General features: G+C 37.5%; 1 protein-coding gene across 2 annotated transcripts in view; it reads right to left on the bottom strand.

The window, feature by feature from the left end:
- The window catches only part of ANKRD28 (ankyrin repeat domain 28), a 76,158-nt gene that overhangs the window by 39,800 nt on the left and 11,619 nt on the right, over nt 1–24,739 (bottom strand). For both annotated transcript variants that reach the window (XM_010186812.1, XM_010186811.1), the window contains exons 3-6: nt 15,376–15,454; nt 4,280–4,350; nt 1,233–1,433; nt 290–377 (exon numbers count right to left, since the gene is read on the bottom strand). In XM_010186812.1, the coding sequence (XP_010185114.1) occupies nt 290–377; nt 1,233–1,433; nt 4,280–4,350; nt 15,376–15,454 (439 nt within the window). The remainder of the gene's footprint in view (nt 1–289; nt 378–1,232; nt 1,434–4,279; nt 4,351–15,375; nt 15,455–24,739) is intronic.

Below are 24,739 nucleotides of genomic sequence, written 5' to 3' on the forward strand. Positions count from 1 at the left end.
TATTGCAAAAGTTTTCACCTGTAATTAGACTCCTGCTGACTGAGAAACACAGTTTCTTCCTTTTAAAGAACAAAATTACTTACCTTAAATTTCTTTTTCTAACAAATTTATTTTCTCGCCACATAAACACATTTACAAGGCAATTAATACTATTAATGGTTTTCTGGCAGACATGCAGATAACGTCAATACTTACAGTGTAAATATTTTTCCTAGAAATATATAAAACCACTAAACATAAGGTGATTTTTTTTCTACCACAATATTAATCAACTAAAATATGTACATACCCATATACGCTGCCCAATGTATAGCTCGTCTGTCCTTCTTGTCAAACGCATTAATATTGGCCCCTCTAGACAACAGTAAGCTGACCATCTAAGATAAACAGAAAGAAAAGATATCTTCTATTCATAATGGAAAACCCTGCTTAAAGTTAGACAAAGAAAATCATAGAGGAAAGCAAAAATATATGCATTTTCAAAGGATTTAAATATGTTGGTTTTTGAGTATTCCATAAGCTTGAAAGAACTGGCTGCCCGTCTTTGCAGCAATAATGAAGTGACTGCAAGGAACACAAAACTCCATGTCAGTGGAAGCATTTCTATGTTAAAAATGGCAAAATTGTGGAACCTTTCAGATCTTCAGGCTATTACTAAAGAATTCACTAATCATAGCCACTCATCATGGTCAGGCAGTTGGACTAGATGATCATTGCAGGTCCCTTCCAACCGAAATGTTCTGTTCTATTCTAAAGGTAATCACTAAAAGCAAGCCTATTGCAAATTTGTCTCCAATTACCTATGCACAATTACAATGGGAATTTCTCAGCAGTCATTTTTCAGCATTTGAAAACTAAGCAAGTTAGAGATTATTACATGCATTTCCTCTCCATTTCAGTGACAACACATTCCGGATGCTGTCTACTGAACAGAAAAATATCTTCTTTATTACTTTTTAAATTGATCTTTTGCTAGTTTAACTTCACTTAACTCAGACAAATTTGCTTCTGTCTTAAGGTGAATGCCATAATATCCTTCCAGCTTCCACAACCATTCTGTACATAGATGCATGCAAAAGACAAATTCAAGCACAAAATAGGGACTGAGTTGTTTTTTGGGGTTTTTTTTTGAGGGGATGGGGGAAACATGATTTTAAACAGAGAAACTAAACATGAGAAATGTGAGGGACAGAATGACAAGCGGGAAGCAAGCTAAGAAAAATAACTCTTACCTCAACATGCCCACTGAAGGCCGCATGATGCAATGCAGTTCTGCCTGCCCGGTCAGACACATTTACATTGCTGAGGAGAGGCACCAGAGCTTCGGCACATTTCACAGCTTTGTTTGCAGCTGCTATATGTAGGGGTGTCTGCCAGTTTTTATCACGAGCATTGACATCTGCTGAATGCTTTAACAACACCTGAACAGCATCCTGAAAGCATTTACAAAAAAAACCAAAAACCCAAACAACCCACTTAGTAAAGATTTGAAATGCCAGCCTTAAATCCAAGGACAGTACAATGAATGAAACCACTTGTAATTTGTTTTTTTTGTAACCAGCAAGTTATGCTTTGGGATTTGCACTTTATCATAAATCCAGATTTGGGGATGTTCTCACGAACATGAGCAGTAATACAGTCTCTACAGCACTCAACTGCATCAACCATTACTAGGTCTTTTATCCAGTTTCTTAAGCTGGCTGGCAAATTGTTTTGTCATTACAACTAATTTCCAAAGCTTAATAAACCTCCTCAGGATTTCTTCCATTCATAAGGATTACTGAAGTTCCATGAACTCATAATGCCTTTTCATCAATTTGTCAGGCAAAATTTTTGAACCGTCAGTCTAGAAATGACGAAAGAAAAACAGCTTATTAAATGTCCATTTCGAGAACGACAGATAAAACAGTGCACGGTCACAAAAAGTTTCAACATATACTGTTGCAAAACTCCTGAAAGACGTTTCAAAATGTTGCACTGAATTCATCTCACAAAAAAGAGATATAAATTTCCCTTTGTTAAATGTACGAGCTGTGAACATTTGACACATTAGATTCTAATTCTTACAGCAAGGTAAAGAAATACCATTAAAATATGCAATTGGAATGCATTAAAAAAATAGTCTGTTGGTGATATCAACATGATGATGAATACTGCATTTTACACCAACTCCATGACCTTCCCACAATTCACTAATTGCTTTCAGTGACTTCCAGCTCGAACACTGAGCGTACAAATAAATGGTTGGCACTTTAAACTTAAAACATATTACCACAAGTAGTTATTGGAAATTTCAAATTACAGTGTGGTACAATAGCCACAAGCAGAATGCTAAGCAACACTTGATTCTATTTATTACAATAAATTATATTTAAAATGTTCAATTTCTTCTACTGTCAATAAAAAAGAAAATAGGAACAAACATAAAACTGAAAATACTGCACGACAGGCTTGTAATTTAAATGAGAAATTGAATAGCTGCTCTGGTATCTAAGAAACTTAAACAGATTTAGTACTTTAAAAAATCTAATCAATATTTTGAACTTTTCTTATTTGAAATATTAAGAAAAATTCTAATCAGAACAAGGAAATTTTAGAACAACTATTACTCCTTCTGTAGAAGGAAGCACTGCAGCACTAGTATAAAAATATGTTTTTCTGTGCATATGTGTTAATGAATTTCAAGAATTAGTGAATCTGCTTAGATTTTCTTCTATTTTTTTGCAAAGTACACCAGGCACACAAATATAAAGGCCTGGGGTGTGACCATCTTGACATGAAGTTTCTTGAACTTACAGTCAAATCCGTAATTCCAGATATTTTGCATGTTTCAATCTCCTTGTTTAGTTGCAGCTGTCCTTACTTCAAGAGCAAGTCCAGATGTTTTACTGAAATAATTATCAAGAGTTTTTTCATTACAGCTTTTTTTCATCTAATGCCCAAAAGTCAGGTATGTCTGTCAGCTGCGAAGCAGTACTCGTGTCAACCGTGTATGTGGGCTCCTGACTTACTGTGTTTATACACAGAAATTTCTGACAAGTGTCTATCATTCTTTTGGGTAGTCTGATTGGTTTACATGTGTTGTTTGCCTTTGGTTAGTACTCTGTTTAAAATACTCTACGTTTAAAAGGAAATAGGACCATGGCTGTGTTTCTTGAAGTTATCATTTACTGATATAAGGAGCTTACATTGTTCCTCAGCTGTGAAGAATGCAGCATTTGGTGCTCTGGTCAGCTCCCAGAGGAGCAGCCTAAAAATACCTCAAGAAGAACAAACAGCATTTGGGAATAAGGCACCCTTGGAGATTCATTTTCAAGCACTGTTTAGAATAACACTATCTCCACATAACTTAGTTATTAATGCTAGTGACAAAATATCGCAATTTATCCAAGGAGTTCAAAAGCAAGAACTGAAACAAGGCTTGTTTAGATACTTCATGGATCAAATAGTTTAAGTTCAATGCTTGCCAAAACCAAAATACCAAATTCCATCTTCTCAAAAAAAATTTACACAGATTCTTAGCATGCTTAAAAAACCTTTATTTTTTAGACATACTGAAATGAGCATTGATTTGACTCAGGATCTCGAAGGAGATAGCTTTGCATAAACTCTTCCACATAACAAGCTCGGCATTTCTCTGTTTGTTTTGATCTTATACAGGCATTTAAAATTTTTATTAGGACATCAACAACAGAAGAACAATAGTAAATTCATTTCTTACATTACTATAGTCTCACAACTGTGTAACTGGCAGACTTCAAAAAACTTCATACATATTTAATTTATAACTTTTAAAGTGATTTTCAGTACTATCTTAACTCATTAATCGCTTTTTCAAAAAAAGCTGTCTGCAGGCCTTACAGAACCATTTATTTTTTCAATGCCTGAACAGACAAGAATGTAAAAAAAAAAAAAATATATATATATGAAGAAATGCATAGATGATGCTGTAAATGCCGTACTAAATCATAGCTCATCTCTACTTCCCTCATGCTGAACTATTCTGGTTACCTTAAGAGAAGTAAACTGGACCTGAGAACACTGCATGCAGAATCCTCTGCTAGGGAAGTGGTGTTTATAGCTTTCCCTCTTTCTTCCTACTCAGGCATGTCACATACATACACATATCCTCAACGGGTTAAACAAACTGTTGCAAAAATGTTCTGCAATTCCAAATGTTTGGAGTACTTTCGCTTTGTAAAAAGTGAACAAGGAACAAAAGGTAATTTGAGATGTCTTATTTTAACACAAAGCAGTCAAATATTTAAAAAAAGCATACCTCACTACAAGATGCCACAGCTCTGTGTAAAGGAGTCAACCATTTGCTGTCTTTGGCATTAACTCTAGCTCCTGTAACAAAAAATGAGAAAACCAAATTTATTATATGTTTACAGAAAGACCTAAATATTGTCAAGTGCAGAGATAGAAGTGTTGCAAGATACTTATTCTAGACTCAGCATGATGCCAAAAATGAAAAGGAGTCTTTTCTCTGGCTAAACTCCACCCTTTGAGAAAATTCTTTTAATGCTGCATCCATAATACTCTTCCATCAAAGTGTACTCCTAATCTTTTGCAATTCCAAAGGCACATAAAAGTCTGTTGGGTAAGAAAGACTGACTCCTTGCCTTCATTCAGCAGCAAAAATCTCATACTTTCCCACTGTAGTTGAAATTCTGCATTCAAATAGAGAAAGAGGCTACACTTATTTTCCATCTATTCTCCAGTTTCATTGTCGTTGGTGAGCCTGATGCGCAGGTATACAGAATGACACTGCTTCTACTACTAGGAATTTAGGAATGAATGTCTACTCCACCACGTCACCTAGCCCACTTCAAGACCTCCTGGATCTCCCTTTATGAGCTAGACTGTAACAACCTTTCTGCTTCTAAAAGCATACCCAAAAAACAGCTGCCCTCACTCCCAAGAAAAAAGGTTGCATAAACATCTGTAAGGGACACAAGCCTGGGTTTTGATTTTAATTTTTCCCTTAATAACAAAAGGAAAGAATAATTTGGGGATTTTTATTTTCCTGAAGGAAGCAACCTAACTACATTCTAACTTCCAGTGAACTTCAACAAACAAAAAATCTTAATTATTAAGCTTAATGATTTTATTTCTTACTAATACATACACACACATACATATGCACACACACATATGTGTGTGTATATAACCTTACAAGTTTTTTTATACCTTGAATGGAACTTTAGCCATCTTTGTTTGAAAACTGCTGAGATTTTATAGAGCTGTGATAGCTTATACAAAATGTTACTTTTTTCAGAAAGTAATTTGGAAATACTGTTGGAAAGAGTTCATAGAGCAATATAACCCAGGGAAGTTGTGGGTGACCCCTCCCTGGAGGTGTTCAATGTCAGGATGGACAGGGCTTTGGGTAACCTGGTCTGGTGGGAGGTGACCCTGCCCATGGTCAGAGCTTATTAACATCTCAGGCTAAAAATAATAATGTTATGCCAGAGCCAACTTTATTTTTTTTTTCTCTGCAAAGAATAGAAAAGTATGGAAGAGCAGAGAGACACAAGATGTCAAACAGGCTTCTGATCAGGAAACTCTGCTGAGGGTATTTTGATCCAAGTCTCCCAGGGCTGCACCAGCAAAAAAGCCTCTCCCAGTTCAGCTGAACAACCTGACAGAGAAACTTAGCAGCCTGTACAAAATTGTGGTTGTATATACTAAGCAAACCAAAGATCTGAAACAAATTGTCTGAGTTAATCAGTTTCTAGTCAACCCATCCCAGGCTTAAGAACACCACATGGAAGCTGATGCTGGATTGAAACAGCCACTCCAAGGTCTTCCAAGCACCAGACAGAGCCTGAGGCTTAATTGCTGGCTACAATTTCAGGAACTTCCCTCTTCCCTGATCCAAATTTCAAAAGCTTTGGGTGTCATCCTATTTTCAAAGTTCAAAAGTTTTTTTGAAAAATAGGTTTGAAGGGATGGGAAGAAAATCCAAGGCCATTTGAAGAAAACCCGCACAATCTAACAGAAGTTTAAGAGACCTGATCTTACCACAAATATCTGCTTTAGTCAACCATCATAAGGACCTAGTGTACTGCATCATATCATGTACCATAATGTAATGCACTCTATCAAATTCTGCACAGAATGTGAACAAAAAAAGAACAAGGACTCTAAAAGTAATTTGAAATGTCTTAGGATTTTTGGTAATCCTTCCCAAAAGACAATAACCTGAATGATCAGTAACTGAGAATGTAATCTATATATTTCAAAGGTATCGGTAATTCTTGATTGTCTTCCAGGTAACTGCTAGCCACACCTTATTTTTAGCAGACGAGACAAAAATAGGAGCCCAAATGGTACTCCAAGCTCCACCTGACTTCATGTCTACAGCCAACAACGAAGGAATGAAGACTTTCAAAATCTAACTGATTTCTGTTTCTAATTTTTGGATACAAATGTCTTTGAAGTGTTTTAAAGGAACTATGGGAGTTCACCATCCTGATTTTCCTCAGGAAAATGCATTTGCAAGCTCCGGGATCAGGTGAGATCCACCTGGCTGATGAAGACTGAGACAGGAGAAGGACCATGCCCTGCAGAAGGCGAGAAATGCGTGTTTCCACTGCAAGGAAGCAGCAGTCACCTAATCTCTAGTACGAATGTGCTTAGAGTCCAAGTCGTGTTCATGGATTCAGCCAAGACATTTACTGACGTTTCTGGTACTTTAACACACAGCCTAAAACTCACATTAGAGAAGAGCAGGAAGAAATACAAAAAGATACTGTACCAAAGGCTTTCTGAGTGGTAAGTTAATAAAAGTTGCTAGGACTAAAGGAAAAGAATGTCTGAAAGTGTTTGTTGTTTCTGGTAAGAAAGAAAACCAGCATCAGCCAAAAAAAAGGCCTAAGGAAATTTGAAGAGATACCTAAAAGTAACATGGTCCTCTCACAAGGACAAAACCAACACAACAATATCTCCTTCTCCCCACTGAAGTGATCTTGCACCCAAAGAAGCAAGAAAGCCCAAGTCTAGGAGATCCCATCATTAAATCAGTGTAATATGTCGACACTAAAATAAATTAACTTATCAAATGCACAAAAAAATTGTAGATTCTCTGACAAAGGAAAAACCAAAATTGACTTTTGACAAAAGATCAAAATCTCTGAAAGGCTTATTTAAGAAAGAACCACCAAGTTTGTTCCCCTCTCAACCCTTACAACAAACAACTCTTAAAGGAGTTCCAAAACTGTCAGATAGAAAGACAAAATTTTAAACTAATAATCAGAATAAGCATACTACCAAAAAATGCATATACACTATTAATGTGGGACTTGGGAGATCTATAGCTCTAAATCTGTTAAGCAAAACATTTTCAATTAACACAGAGATGCTTCCCCCTTAAATTTCTCCAAGAAGAGCTGCCAAGAGTGATTTAAATTTCATAAACCAACTTCTCCAGTCAGGCCTATATCTGAGGACATAACCCCCCCTCTGGGCTGCTCTTTACTCCCTAGCACATGATTTGGGGAAAATGTTACCGTTCCTCCCTTCCCCTTCAGATGCTCTCCATGAAACACAAAGCTCCCTCAAACCTATCATACTCCTACCATGCAACAGTGAAGTTCACAGCCTTTACCCTCTGGGGTAAAGCTCTACCTCAAATAATTGCAAATAAATGTTAGAAAATATCTTACAGTTTTACAGAATATCTTTTGCTTAAAGATTATTTGCTTCACGATTTGCTTAAAGATGGTTTGAATGCGTGCATGCATATAATTCACCGGACACCACTGCCAACGCAACATTATCTCTGTGAAGCTCAACCTGCTGACGTGTTAACCAGGGCACATCTCACATTTCTAATGCCTTCACTTCAAATGCCAGTTGTGCAGCAGTTCACTCTTTCAAAACAGTGCGGCATATCCCAATACCTATTTCATAAAAACAAAAACTAAACCAAACAAATTCCACCACACCAGATCTTCCAGATCCCAGGGGCCTGGTCTTAACACACTTATTAAACCTGCTCAATTGTTTCATTTGTCTAATGTATAAATTTCTTATTTCTTTTTTTTTTAATGCCAGAAAGCTTGCAGAAAAAGGATTTGGAGACTTGACAGAGAAATCAAATGCAACGCTGCACACAAATATCCATCATCTTTTAATGAACTTAAGAACTGATGATGTAAATTACACTCCCCTAAAACTGCAACTTCCAAACAAGCCAACTTGTTCTTCCCTGTTGATGCACTGAACTGAAATACTGAACAAGGTCTTCACTTCATCACTGACTTCACTAGTACAGCCCAGTAAGTTTACACATCCAAGATTTCTGCTCTGTGAAAGCGGGTGAGGGGGACAGGGAGAGAAGCATTACAAATTTTTCTTCCCTTCTCCCCGAATCTTCTAAGTAATTTTGCAAAGTTGCATTCACAAGACTAACAATTAGAAAGACATGTTTTAATGAATAACCTAGGATGGAAACTACTGAAACAAACTCAGCGCTACTTATTTTAGAAAATTTATGTTCCAAGAGACACTTTTTCCAACCCGATATCGGCATTAATTTACAGAGTGTTCCTGGAAGCTTTAATCATATCGATTCATATCTGGCAATTGCACATTTAAATGTGCCATTAGCCACCAATACTTGGACATACATTTCTGCAATCCAGTTGCTAAATCATTGGTTTCAATATCTTTACATTGGAATATGAGCTAGCATCTCACCCATTGCTCAGAGAGACAGGCAATGAATGACTGGGCAGGAAATCCTGCAAGAAACAGCCACACATCTCCTCCTTCATCCAAAAGTGCCATAGAAGTATATACAGCTGTGTTTCAGCACACGCCCTCTGCGCTCCTCTTGTAAAAACTTTTGCTGTTGAACTCCTCCCAAGTTACGTGAGTCTGCGCCAGAACTTTTCCCTTTGTAAGCGTCCTCAGAAGACTGATGAATGCAGCAGCTACATCACTTACGCATCACCAGTTGCATTTCTTTTCTGACTCTATTTCCAACAGAACTGACAAGACATTTTCATCTTCACTCACAGTCCTAACTCAAGTCCTGAACTGCCTTCCACTGCTCTATTTGCAGTCTGTATTTTTAGACTGTCAAGGACAGTATTTTCCCTTGTTATTGTACATGATGTGCTAGCAACTGAATATCTTAATATAAGCGAATAAAACTGAAATGTTTTCACTCGCATATGCAATAAAGACACCTGATATTCAGTATCTGAAACCCTCAATAGTAAAGTAAAAGATGTAAATAAGATCTCTAGATTGCATTTTAAAAAGCTAACAAACTTTTTCTGCTAATAACTCTGTATACTAACATAGTTTTAGAAATTATCTTTGCAGAAATTAGGAAGACCTCAGTTATAAATCACTGAGAATAACCAACAGGCCGTACTGTAATAAGATTCTATTTAAGTATTTTCCTTTCAAAATTATCCACTTTTTTGATCTAGCAAAGACAACAGTGGAAGTGCTTAAACGGCAAGCAGAAATTCTCAGACTAAATTGGGGAATGAACAGTTGGAGAAGAAAACTTCTCCTTATATAGAAAAATATTTGAACATTCCAAAGGAGATAAAGTCCGTAAGTAAAAGAAAGTTTGAGATAACAATTAGAGCAGTGAATAATAGAAACCTAGGTTAATTTCCTATTGAAACATGGGATACTTTAACATTATTGCTGCAAAAATAATGAGTAATACCTTTTTGAGAGAAAGCTTCTTCCTACTTAGAAGCTAAATGTGTAGCAGAGGATCTACAAAATAATGAAAAAAAAAAATCTGAGAGGGACATGACTGGGATATCTTTTGACCAGTCACAATGATGCTTCAACAAGTTCTTCTTTTTATTGTTAAAAAACCAAGCCAAAACACACAAGAAGAATAACCAACTAAAAAACCACATGGATACACTGGCTACAAAAGGGAAGAAAACCACCATCAAGTCAATGCCCTCCTCCAGAACCTCCCTACCTTGTCAACATAAAAAGTCCATTTCCTTTCAGAACTTCATAGTTTCTGCCACACCTCAGCCACCACCTTCTGGAGCTGCAGAGAGCAACGCGAGGTCCTCAGGCTCCTTGAGCTACTGAACATCTCTACCTTTTCATAAGTCAGCTCCACTTCCTCTCTCAAAGCGTTAGAGCTACTTTCTTCACAGCACCTGGCTGTTACTGCTGCCAGAGGGAAGTTAAGGCAGCTTGAAAAAGAAAACGGTGGCCAACATCACTGTCAAAAGAAGAGGAAGCGGCTGAAAAGATACAGCCAGTGTAAAAGGAGCCCCTGTGAAATGCCTTCGGTTACATCTGCAGCCCAAACAAAGGGAGCTTCATGTGGCTGTTGTTTATGCAGCAAAAGCCTTTCAAGAGCTGAGCTGTGTCACTGTCATTGGATGGACTTTTGATACTTGCATAGCTTCAGAATCAGATGCAAGAATCGCAAGTAGAGTGGAGTAACGTTGGGGGGTCTTTGCTATTTTCCAAAAATCTGTTATTACTGTAATGATAGTTTTCCAGCATCAGCACGATTCTTACATTTTCCAGCCGACCCAGAGGAAAGCACAACAAAAACTCATGGTCTACCAAACCTTAATGAGACTGAGTTTGACCAGACACTCATGTACGCTGAGCTGCATGCAGAGAAAATTTGGGGTTAAACAAACAGAAGTGTGTTGGGTTAGCATTTAAGTATCAATGCAATATAGTAACTAAATCTATTCAAAAGAAAAGAACAGATAATTTAGCTGTTGATTTTCATGAATTATGTTGATTTCAGTGAAAGTAATAGCAGTCTGTGGTATTTTAAAGAAAACACATGGAAAAAAAAAAGTTGCTAATCAAAAGAATACATTCTGGGACCACACTGCTCTTCACGTTACCTGCCTGCAGAACAGGCTCTGATGGCATTAAAAAAGCGTAAGACAAACAGAACGGTTTTGGGGGTTTGTTTTTGTTTTACCAAGCCAGAAGCTTCCCCAGAACAGTTCACACACAGAACTTAGCTGAAAGAAGAGCTTGGTTTTTAAACAGGACTTCTTGGAAAGAAAAACAGAAGTTGAACATTCAGTTGATTAAGACTTAATTATTTTAGTTTTCTACTTCTCAGTAGTTTGGCATGGAGTATTTACACAATTAAAGTCAGTGCAATAATGCAAAGACAACATCAGGACGCACAGTTGTACGTACATCATAAAAATACAACTGTGATGGGTGTTACAAGCCTTTACAGAGTAATACAAAAAAGAAAACACTTCTAAAATTATGATTCTTGAGTGACTAAAATACTTCTGTTCCATCATTCTGTACACTATAAATAAATATCTTGATGTCCTTTTTATCTACTGTTTATCTCCTTACTTAAAAAATTTCATAATGCTAATTGCTTATCTGGCTACAGTCTAACGGGGAGAGATGATTTGAATATTTAGACTTCCACAGATGATAGTGGTATGAGAATTTTCTGGCAAGACATTCACATATTGTCAGTTTATTAATAAGTTCAGTGAAGCTCTGTCTCAAGATAAAAAACAAATTGGAATCTACATGTTCAGCCTCAAACTGGAGTCACTGAAGCAATTTTCTTTACTATTCCGAGGCTGTGTCCAAAGCGTCACCTTCAGATCCCTTGGAAGACTACAAGAGGAGGAATCACAGAGCAGACTTGAGATTTGGTGGGAAAATATCTCAAGAATTCAAAAACTAGTAAGTACGTTTGCAAGACTGAAAACTTAATCCACAAAAGTTTGCAAATAGGCTCAAGTGGTTATATCTTCAGAATGTGCAATATAGGTTACTTAGGTCTATAGCAAAGTAACAAAGATATTGTAACAGCAATATGTGATCCAAAATACACACTTGAAAGCAGTGTGGATCCCCTGGAGGGGGATGCAAAAGAGGTTCCAATAAAAAACAAACAAACAACCCAAAACTATGTCCAGGTAATATATGAGACACACTTCAACTAAAAACAGACAAAAATGAGAAAGAATTGGGTAAGAGCCACTGAGTAGTGGAAACATAAATATTGACTTCTCCTGCTGTTCTTCACCCTCCTCATTTTCTTCTACCTCATATTCCTCTTTTTCTTTCTCCTTATCAACCTGTTCTTCTTCCTCCTTCTTCTATTCTTTTTTCTTATTCCTCCTCCACTTCTTTCTTTGTCCCCCTCATTCTCCTTTTTTTCCCTTTTCATCCTCCTTCTGCTATTCTTGTTCCTTTTTCTATTTTTTCTCCTCCCATTTCTCCTCCACCTACTCTCATTCCTCCTCTTCCTCATCTCTCCTCTTTCTCATCCTCATCCTGTTCCTTTTTATCCTTGTCCTCTTTTCCCCCCTCCTTATCCTCATCTTCCTTCTTAAGTTCCTCCTTCTCCTCCTCCTTCACCTTTTCCTCCAATTTCTCAGTAATTTTGAGGTCCAGTTTGAAGAGAGAATAAAAAAGCCAAAGCAAACAGACTTCGTAGGATAGCTTGCATAGCAAGAAAACTGTGAAGTGGTTCCTAGTAACATTCCAGCAAAATTACATTACATTAGAGGACATTACAAGTTGTAAAATCAAGCTCTCACAAGGTGAATAATGCTAGGATAAAAGTAGTCTACACTATTTAATTAATTCCCTTCTGCAGATATATTACGATAGGCCAATTAAAGCCATATACAAAATTTTTACATGCAAATTTACTGCACGGACAAGACTGTTGTTCAGAAACGTTACTTATTCAACAAACTACTTTCTCATTGTTCAAATAGAGGTCTCCCAACACAGCAAGCATTCTTCAAGCCTTGCTGTGTTAACAGATGTTCTTTATTTGCTCCCTAATGCTCATCTATTACAACAAAATGTAACATTATACATCTGTCTCAAAGGAGAGATTTGATCTCCAGCTGAAACACAATAGATGAATTTTCCATATTTTTATGAAATGGAGAGGATAAATACACTTAACCTCTGTTCCCCATCTTCCAATTAGGAGAGTTAAATTAAAAATCTTGGCGTGTGCATTTTGAGACACCTCAACCTGATTTCTCAGAGAAGTAGCTGGTGCAGCTCTTGAGATACAGCTGTGAGTGCTCACACTCTCCAAACCATGAAGATTTCAAAACCAGCATTCAGAAAGGAGGAAGACCCAATTGGTGACTACTTTTTGAAGAGTCTGGTTTAAGCCGCTAGCCTAAAACCACAGCTTACAAGCAGGTAACACACAGATTAGTGCCTAAGTTAGTGCCAGGCTTTCAAACTGAACAGCTTTAACATGTAGATATCACTTTCTCATCCTGCAGCTAACGTCCCTCCTCATTAATTCACAAATGCAACAACAACTGGCATTTGTGCCTCCTTCACTGTACCACCTGATTCATTCCCAGCACAGCTCCTCTCTGTGAAATTCATGAGGTTCTGCTTCTACAGCACAGCACATGAGCATAGTGAGGTTAGACTGACATCGCCTATACACTCCACAGCTTCCAAAGCTTTTTATTCAGCAACTATTTAGTAAGTTGGTTTGTGTAAGTAAATCGTGATTTTCATTAACTAAATTTCATCTGAGGCGTATCAATGTCTCCCAGTCTTCCTGAGCAATCTGCACACACAGCAGCACCCCACAACCTCTCCTCCATGCAATGGCCCAACTTTGGACTATTCCTACAGCCCTAACTCTTAGTTCTTCACTTTCTTCCTCTGCTCTCCAACTTTTCTTACACTTAACCCCAGGCTATCTGCCCAAATAGCATGACCAGCCTTTCTTCCCCTACTGCCATCTCTCAATCAGGTTCTTGTTTCATTAATATCTGAACTAGAATCTTGCTCCCTCCATAAGTCACTTGCCTGAGAGAAAGAGAGAGACTTCCTTCAATCACAGTTCTGGTAACTGGATTCCATTCACCCAAGACAGTCAGAAACTCCACTCCCAAAAGTAGCCAACTACCACTCCGTAAAGTTTCTAACACTGTTAGTTGTTTGGGGGTGTGGGCTTGTTTTGTTTTGTTTTAATCTCTCTGAAAACTCAAACAAAAAGAAATATCCTTGCCAAATCCAAGATCTCTTTCCAGAAGAAAGGGGTCATTATATCACTTCAAGTCACCGGAACTTGGGGTCTTGATAGGGAAAAAATAACATCTTCTCAGCAACACAGGTGAATTTTTCTGGACAAATTATCACTACAGAATATTACTATGAGAATATGCCCTCTCCTTGTAAGTGTTCAAGGCCAGGTTGGACAGGGCTTTGGGCAACCTGGTCTAGTGGGAGGTGTCCCTGCCCATGGCAGGGGGGTTGGACTGGATGAGATTTAAGGTTCCTTCCAATCCAGACCATCCAATGATTCTATTATATATATCTCTATGTATATGTATATCTATTATATATATGTATATCTCTCTATATATACACACATAATGTGATATTAAGTGTAAGTATATACAATTATATAGAGAGAGCACATATCGTATATGTAACGACAAGATTATATCTTGCTAAATTATAAACAGTTAAAAAGTTGTGCCTGGTAATTTCAATTGAAAGTCTGAAAGTGACTTCTACAGTCTTAAAAGTGACACTTCCTTAAAGTAAAACTTGTTATTAAAGGTTGATGGGGAGGGTGGTGGTGTGGTAGAAATGGTCAGCTTTGCACAGGTAAGGTGTGCCATTAAGCAGACTGAAGATTAAAGTAGTTCTATGGGACTGTTATAAGTTTCAATCTTTCTAAATCTTAAACATCCATATAACGAATTCAGGCTCAAGCTACCTGATGGGCAGATTTATCCAAGATCAAAGACAATCAGTTCAGTATCTCAGCCATGAAGTTTTACTTCCCAGTTTTTGGTTTAGTTTCTTGGTTCTTCTACCTTTTTTTTTTTTTTTTTAAAGACAGAAGTATACTGTTTTACAGAACTTGCACTTTGTGTTACTACAAATAAATAGAAAAAAAGAGATTTTAAAATTTTCAGATGACCATAATTATATCCTGTGCATTTAAGCCAAAGGCAAAGGATACTTAAAAATAGTATTACCAACTCTGGATGCCATCTTCTACATTCAACATCAGTTGTTTTTTTCTGAAGGCCATTTCAGAACCAAAGCAACACTGCTAACACCTACCTATAACATAGACAGTATTACTTCTTTAGACTTAAACTACCTAAAGCTGATGAAGCTACTAATAAAAATAGCTGTAACTGAGAAAACTATTCACAAATAAGTATTTTAGAGCAGAACTACACAGTAGTATAACACTGATATGTCTAGAACCCAAAATTTCAGTAAACACATCTTTGATTTCTAGTACATTAAATATCTCAATAAATGCTACACAGACTAAAAGGAACATAAAATATTTCCTTGGATGTGCATAGTTATTTTTTTTCCATTAACAGGAACAGAACATACCAGATAAAATAAGTAGTTCAATAATTTCTGCATCTCCCAGATAGGCAGCAGCATGTAAAGGGGTCCTTTTCTCATTATCCTGTGGTAAGAGGGGGGAAAAAAGGTTTTATTTAAAATAAAAAAGTATGTTTTAGCATTCTGTATGAAAAACACTGCATAAAAGTGCATTTTCCAAATTTTGTACATTTTATATTTTAGAAAACATAATTAGTCTAAAGACGTTAGCTGCATTTACTAAGACAAGCATGCTTCTCCCTAAGGACCTCTTAATACCTACATAGTCATACACAGCTTGCCAGATGTTTATCACAGCTCTAGATTAAGCCATCAGTTAGAAATCATCGTTCAGTTGTCTCCAGAGACAGGAACTTGATGCTGTCGTACACAGTTAAAAATGGTGTGTCACCTTCGTATGCAACGATCAGTGAGAAACATTTTCTTTGGAAAGTTTAAGGTTAGTTTAAGCAGTTATTTTTTAAACAGAAAATGGAAAAGCTGAAGTGAGTAGGAGCAAAAATACTGAAATCCAATAAACTGTTTTGTGCCCTGTAGATAAGCAAAGAGAAGGCAGAGATGCAATTTATTTTGCATAACGCTCTGGAGAATGGAAGTAAAACCCAGCACTTGTGATTAGTTCAGGCTGATCTAAGGTAAGAAGAAGAAGGTAAGAACTTACTTAGCCAAGCACAATATATACTGATCAAGATTCACTTTTGAAACACCAACACGAAATACTTCTTAGCTTTTTCAGAATCAGCATCAATTTCCCTGCACCGGTTTATAGCTTAATCAGAAAAGTAAGATCACTTTCAGGTCCCAGTGAGTGACAGAAATGAACGTGAATCAACTCCTTTGCTCCCTGAGGCAAGGCTGCTGAGGAATCCAAAGAGAGACAGATCATCAGTTAGCACCATGGCTCTGGCCTAAGCTCTGCTTAGATGTCGAGATCTTTTTAGCAGAGTTTCAAATACACTGGCGGTGAGGGATCAAGGTTATAAGCAGCAAGAAATTTTAAGTTGCAAGACATTTCTATTAATTCAATTGTTGTGCCACAACTATGGTAAAATTAACGCATACTTTAATTGACATTTGTGAAAAGCATTTCTCTCCTTTGCCACCACAAACTTATTCAGTGAATCTCTATATGAGAGCTAGCAAACAAGAAGTTGATGGCAGGAGAGATTTGATAGCAAAACTAGAGCTGAGAACCAAGAAGTCACTTCTAAAACATAAAGGAATTTCAGAACTTAAAAACAGTCAACCTCCTCAAGTCAACAACATCACACAAACCAACCCCTGCTCCAATCCATTTATTACCTCCTCACAAAATAAAAAGTTACAGTCACCATTGTATCAATGTTCTCTAACATAATGTTTTGAATTACACACAAGTAATTCAAAACTGAGCAATGCAAACATGATGCTGATGCACCCTAAATAAGGAATCAATCCCACTTATTTATCATTAGCACAACCTAAATGCCTCACAGTAACAATTACTTGGCAATCTGTCTCAGCTGTAGATTACACACTTATGACAAAAAAGAGACAGCCCCTGGCACTGTGGATCTGCCATCTAGGTGGAAAAATAATAAAAAAATAATAAAAAAAAGAAAATAGAAAAGAGGAAACACAAGGGAAAAAGTACTACACATTAAACTTGCTTCCCCAGCCCAAAGGCAGCAAGGACCAGCCAGCAATGAAAATCAGTTTTCATTCCTCCAGTCTGGAGGAGCGGAGCTACTATAGCTAGCTAATATTTTGCAAGCACGTTTAAGCCTTTTAATAATGCTGAAAAGCCTATAACATACAGACTAAGGAACACAGAAAACCGACTATGATATTACACTGCCTGCAATGTCATTGTAGAACTGGAGAAAAGAAGATAGGCCACGAGTATGTCCTTCTGCACAGACACTCAGGAACACAACCAAACTGCATTCTCCACTTAAAGGGCAAAACTCATTATCATCAAAGTCATCCTCACATTTGTTGTGGTGTTGGTTTGCTTGGTTTGGTCTTGTTTGTGGGGTTTTTGTTTGCTGGATTGTTTTGTTCTTTTTTTCTTTTTACATGTCAGTGACAGAAGTCATGCAAGTAGCCAATTTGACATAACCAGTAAGAAATCTCCCAGTAAAACATTGGAGGCAAGGGAACTGTTTGTCTAGAAAAGTGATAATCACTGAACCCCAAATATATTTTCCTGCAACACTGATGGTCCAAATTTCTCCTAAATTTGAGCCACACTCCATAAATCCAATCTCTACTGATGGAAACTGTTGAGCATCCAGCAACCACCAAAATACAAGCATGAAAGCAGCTCAAACACAAGCAATATTTCCACTCCAGCACTCCTGTGTTTCCAAGCTGTGTGCTTCCAGTCATGAAAATATTTCAGTTTTGCTGCTCTGAAGCTGACAGCTTAAAAACACTCAAAGCCCAACTCCCGGTTCTGCAGCAGGGAGTACAAACTGGGAGGGTATGGGTACGTCTGCAGGGGGCTGGTGGAAACTCCCCCGCTCCAGAGCACTGGAGCGGCCCTGCTGGGACGCTCCCAGCTTGTCCTCTTCTGGATCAGCTCCAAGTTTGGTATTTCAACAATCCCAAGCCCCATGGTCTCTCTCGACCACAAGTATTCTGCATGCTGAGGGCGCTTCAGCAGAAACCCTGAGGATTTTTTCCCCCCAGTTTCACAGCTGGCACTTCTTGATTCTTCCAAACTTTTTTTTTTTTTAATTAACTTTTCTGTGAGAAAGTTTTTGGCTTAGTATATAAAAACCTGGTTGTCAGAACTTCGTACAGAAGCAGAAATGCTGCATTCAGGAAGCTCTCATCAGTATGCAAAAGTCTTTGCTTCCAATTAAAAGCAAATTCTGATTTCGTTTCATCTGAAGTCTTACATTTTATTGGTGAACTTTAATAAATCAAATCTGATTAAAGAGAATTTTGTATTTTAAATGCTACTTTAAGGTCCCTTCCAACCCATTCTATGATTCTATGATATATATGATCTGCTATACAGAACAACTAGTTTTTATTAAAAGACAGTAATCAATTCATCTGCAAATACAAAATACCACATCTAAAGCATTACAGTAAATAACACTAACCAAGCTTTCAGTTTTAACAAGCAACTTTGGAAGCAGACATCTTGCAGCACTGATATATCATACTAATATAAATACTCACTCTAGTGCTGTTCCTTGAGTTTGATAAACTTAAGTGACACTAAAAAAAAAAAAACATTTCAAGAGGGAAGAGTGTTTGTACATAAAAGTCACTGTTACACAAAATGTAAAAATCTAACACTGTTGGTACTATTTAATTCCAAATATCACAGTATTACTGTGGTATTTGACAACATGGAAAAGCAAACGCTGTGCCATCTTCATTTTCCAGTTCAGTAATCTGCAAGGCAAATGGGACTATTACAACTCTAAATCAGCTGTAATGTTAGTAAGGAAACACATCAAAGTAATTGCATTAGGCAGGTTTCAGAGTTAAATGAGAACATTGGTATTCCAGTAGAAAACACAAAGAAATCCACATTCCTAATAAGAAAATCCAAATTCCAGATATTGGTCAATGTTCTCAACAAAGTAAAAAGCACTGTGAGGACTCGGTCTTTAGGGAATCAGTTTTCAAAATCACAGTTTCCATGTTATCCAGTCCCCAATCTCATATTATATGCACCTTTGGATTGCACTACATAAAAAAACCCGCATATAATGCTTCAATTTGCAGTACTTCCATTTCTCAAGTTTCCCAAACATTGCCTCCACAGAGGAGTTTCTATAAGGATTATGACTGCATTGGAGGCAGCCTTATGACAGTATTAAAACGAAATCTGGAATAGAGTGACAGGGATGGTGGTGCTACAAGCTTCTTCAAAACACCTCTCCACTTTAACAAACCTAGAACAAGGGTAATACCATTTTTGTTTCACTTACTTTAAACATAGGCTTTAACTGTTTCACTGGTTATTTAATGGATCACAACCTCTACAATGGACAAATCTATGATTGATTTAAACATGCAGCATTCAAATCTACCTCTTTTTAAAGTAGTAAGTATCTTTTGAGATACAACCATTTATTCCTCATTTGGGTTCTACCTCAGGAGTTGATTTAGAATGACCACATACAACTGCAGAGTTTTAAAGAGCTAGGCAAATCTCTGTTATCCTGTACACATCCAGTAAGACTGCCATAACCTGACTATGGCTTCCCCAAGAGTATATTACAATATAACTTCAATTTGCCCTTCAAACAGTTCAACACAGAATCACGGAATGCTTTGGGTTGGAAAGGACCTTAAAGATCACCCAGTCCAACCCCCCTGCCATGGGCAGGGACACCTCCCACTACACCAAGTTGCCCAAAGCCCTGTCCAACCTGGCCTTGAACACTTCCAGGGAGGGGGCATCCACAAATTCCCTGGGCAACCTGTGTCAGTGTCTCACCACCGTTACCATAAAGAATTTCTTCATAATATCTAGTCTAAATCTACCCTCTTCCAGATTAAAGCCATTACCCTTCGTTCTGTCACCACCTGCCCTTGTAAAAAGTCCCTGCCCAGCTTTCTTATAGGACCCCTTCAGGAAATGGAAGGCTGCAACAAGGTCTCCCCAGAGCCTTCTCTTCTCCAGGCTGAACAGCCCCAGCTCTCTCAGCCAGTCCTTACAGGGGAGATGCTCCAGCCCTCTGATCAGCTTTGTGGCCCTCCTCTGGACCGGCTCCAACAGTTCCATGTCCTTCTTATGTTGGTGGCCCCAGAACTGGATGCAGTACTCCACGTGAGGTCTCACGAGAGCAGAATAGAGGGGCAGAATCACCTCCCTTGCCCTGCTGGCCACACTTCTTTTGATGCAGCCCAGCATGAGGGTGGGCTTCTGGGCTGTGAGTGCACATTGCTGGCTCATGTTGAGTTTTTCATCAACCGACACCCCCAAGTCCTTCTCCTCAGGACTGCTCTCCAGCCATTCTCCACCCAGCCCTGAACCTCCTCTGTATCCTATTTGCTCTTTAAAACCAAATTTTGCAGTAACACCATAAAATAATCACATTATTTCATGATCACACTTAGAAAATCTCATTTGATAGGCGTTTCCTGCTGTACCACTTGTCAGCTGCCTGCTTCAAAACCATCTGTTCCTAGCAGAAATCAACTCCAATCACAATCATAAAAGAGTTTCAATTCTTACATACCCTATAATATCCTTAATAAATATATCTTGTAAGTGAAACTATTTTTCAATCTAACACTTCACTTAGTGTCTTTTCCAGTTAGGTTAGAGAGAGGGGACTATACATGATTTGTAACTCCTGGATTCGCAGATAATGTATAATACAATAACAAAATACTTCCAATTCTTTGATAACGTCCAGTTCCACAGAGGTCTCTCCCAGTGTGAACTCCCAGTGCTTACATTTGAGAGCCATTAGAACAGTGGATTTCAGTTGCAGTTTTTGCCACAGTTTTTAGAGTTACCATTTTGTAAGGCAGACTAACCATTTACCCTTTTTTTTTTTGTTCCTCCACAAAAAAATACTTACATGTTTGACTTTTATATTCCAACTTTAAACTTCACAATAGCTTAGCTTAGGTACGTAATTCTGTAATAGAGGCCACTAACTCTTTGGAAGTATGTCTAATCACAAAGTTGTTTCTTAAAAAACAGAACTTAACCAGAACTTGAAAATTACTTAATATTATTGTCCACTGAAAGTAGGAAAAAAGTTTAAGTATTAGGCTTTCAAAACTTGAAAAAGTGTGACAGATTCATTACATATTCCTACTTTCAATGTAACTGATCTGCTATTTCTTTGGATCTTTTCCCCAGTATTTCTTAACTCAGTTCTTAGAGCTCCATGTTCTCAAAACATTAAGAAATTTCTAACTGATTTTGGCCAAAAATTTTTGGAAACAGACCTCTATTTTCTCACCGTACTTCAAATTTAAGATGCATCTCCAATATACTGAGCAGTACTAACAAGCTACAACAGTGGTCTTCTGCATGCCTAAAAACAGGAGGAAAGCATGCCATTAACCACAAAAATAATACATATTACATAAATAACCACCAAGTATCCTTCAAAGCCAGTTGATAGGTACATCACAGTTGAAATTACTATATTTGTCATGCTGACTCCATTCATTTAATGAACTAATGCTCACACTACTATATGCATAAACACTTTCACTGCATTTGGAAGAAATATTTTTTCAAAAGCCCTGTATTAAACTTTCACTAATAAGACCCTATCACCACACACTGCATTTCAGAAAATATTTTCTTTGTGCCATTTATTAGGACAGAGCAAATTTAGACTTCCAGGCAATCACAAAAAAACAAGGAGGAATCTTTACCCTCTTGCTCATTACAACGGCAGTAACCTGTAACTCTGGAGACTTTTTGTCTCATAAGAGAAAAGTGGTTTTAGTATCAGGGTCCCTTCAGCCATACTCCACCAAACCCCAGTGCTGTTTCTAGTTAAGACCTTCAGTAGGAATTTAATAGTGCATGCTCTCTGACTTGATTCTAGATAATAATAAAAACTGTCACACTGAGGATTAAACCACTGTATCATTTACTTTGTGAGTGCCACTCTAGCTTGTGGGCACACTAAGTAAATTAGGCAGCAGTTGTAGGTAGACAGTAGAAAATAAAAGGTGAAGAGAATTAAGTTTTGCACATAAAATAAATCAAACATCTCTATTATCGTGAAATAATTAGATATAATTGTACTGAAATATTCACGTACATTCACTTATATTCAATCAACTCCTACTAAAATTCCTTTTTAAAAACAAGATAGCTCAGTTGATTCTTTCTAGTATTTCTGTTTTTAAATAACACCTGAAAGTATCTTTAATAAAAATTGCACAAATAATAGCAAGAGTTCAAGTTACATGAGCAAACATCAGATGCCAAAGTGCTCTTGTCCAAAAGGCAATCTGGTCTTTAATACTGGCACTCAGTAGAACAACTTGACAGGAAGGGAATGGGAAGAAAATCAGCTGTTTTAACTTTTATTGAATCCCAAACTTTAATGGTCATAGCAATTTAGGGAAGTGTAATTCCGAATGCAAGTTGGTATTACACTACAAAAAAGACTGGCAAAAAAAGGAAACTGAAGTTCAGAACATTTTATGTTGTTGAATAACACTATTCTGGGCATCTTTTCATAAAATTAACTCTTCAAATGCCAGCTGTGTTACGTCACAAGCATTAGGCACAGAACAGTGTTCAACTGTAAAGGCCACTGAATTCCTGCCCCATACATGGAGCAAATAAAGAGCTATTCATAAGAATATTCATTCTCTATCCTTTGAGAAGAGCAACTTGATCTCACAGTACAGCTGAGACATTTTGGATGTACTTTTTTCCCTTTAACTCAGGAGTTAGAGCAACTTTTAGGGCCAAGATTATTTGTTAACATACTAGATCACTGGAGGGGGGGAACGGGACACACACAGGATGGACGACACATGGGGATGACAGCAAAAAACCTCCATCATTTGCATCCACAAACTGCAAGCTTCTATCGCATTCAAGACTATGTTACATTAAAAAAAAACCCTGATAAATTATAATATTGCATTAAAAAAAAAACCCAAACTTTCACTTGGCTTTCCCCCTTCCAAATGCCAAGTATATGTTTTGTAAACATTTATCTGGTACGTACTGCAGTAAAAAAAAACAACCAAACAACAAACTTGGCTTTTAATCAGAATGCAGTAGCTAATAAGAAAAATGTTACATAACTTTGAAACTATTTTTGAAAAATATAAAGCACTATGTGGATGGATGGATGATGGATTGAAAATTATGGATTTCCCATAACGAGAGCAGAGTGATGTTGAATACACTGCATAACCCAGCCTGCGCTCGTAGAGTGGGCTGAGCAAAGGACAGTGACTGCATCATCATCTTCTCTCATCTATCCGCAATATTTGAGGACACAAATAATATGCCAAGAGAGAAAACAGCACAATGCAGGCTCTGTTTTTGCTCCAGTGAAAGATCCCTCCACACTAGGTAAGGTATGCACATCTCCATCCCAGTTTAAATCCATCACATTATGTTCGGGCCAATGATGCTTTTGTTCAGAAAAGCTGGGGTTTCTGCCTTTCTCATTGCAAAGGCTGGCGCTAGAATGAAAACCCTACACAAATCTGGTGTAAATCAGGTATTTGTCTCACTAACTGCATTGTCTCAGTGACAGGAAAAGATGTGGTTTTCAGGTTGTGTTTAATGTAAGCATTTCTTCTTGAAGCAAACTAAAATATCTTGTGTATGCGAGTTAAAGAGCTTCATAAAGTAAGGTCATGCAGCTGCAATATACAAAGTCCTTCCGTTAAGTGACCCTTGTGCTATTCTGACCATCTGACTCAAAGTAGTGTACAACACACAATGTATGCTAAGACAGAGACAAACTGTTAGGCAAAAAAATAAATAAATAAATTCCACAGAATATATCTATTCTTAAGAATGAAAATTAGTCAAAAATCCCTCCACCCAACAATAAGTGTCCGTAACAGAAAACAAAAAGTCCCCACACTGATCACAAAAGAAACCCAACAGAAAGCCTCTGCTAGAGAGGATCAAAATGCTTCCAAAAGTGCTGGTAACCTTAGGATCAAAGTATTTTATTTGCACTATTCGTTAGGATAAGTGGATAGGGGATAAGTTTAGAAGATAACTATCATTATAGGAAGAGCTAGCAGTGACTAAAGCAAGACATTTGCACTCCTTTGAGACAATAAGTCAGCATCATGTAATTTATTTATAAGCTACTATAATTACATACATACATATGTATATAACTAGTATTTCATGCAAATAAAAACTGAGAGGAAATTAATGATCAGGAAGGATGATAATAAATTAGGACTTTAATAAAGACTGAAAAGAGAACAGAATTCCACTGGTTTTGGAGACAGAAAGGTACAGGTTGATATCACAAGCCTGAGAAAATTCCCCTCAAACTTAATATTCCAGACACACATGGTATCTGAACTTTTGGGGGATGCTTTAGAGCAAGGATTCAGAGACCTCTCATTGGAAAAGGAACTTCCAGTTCACTCGTCCTCAGACATGACACCACTATGAGCTTTTCCAGGCCCTACAGCCACCTGCTGACAGCCCACGAGAGCCCTCCTCCTTGGGCATTTATGGGACCGCCCTCCCTACCACAACTGACAAACAAATGAGAAACACTTTCTTTTGCCAGTTTTTGATGTACATCCATCCTTTATTAGAGTAGATTTAAGGAACTTAAAAATCTGCCTTGCACGGAGCCTGCGTACAAGGGCCAAACGGTATGAAGGTAATTATGAAGTTTACTAATGGTGCATTAGA

Source organism: Mesitornis unicolor, unplaced genomic scaffold, assembly GCF_000695765.1.
Source record: "Mesitornis unicolor isolate BGI_N332 unplaced genomic scaffold, ASM69576v1 scaffold9606, whole genome shotgun sequence".
Classification (NCBI taxonomy): domain Eukaryota; kingdom Metazoa; phylum Chordata; class Aves; order Mesitornithiformes; family Mesitornithidae; genus Mesitornis; species Mesitornis unicolor.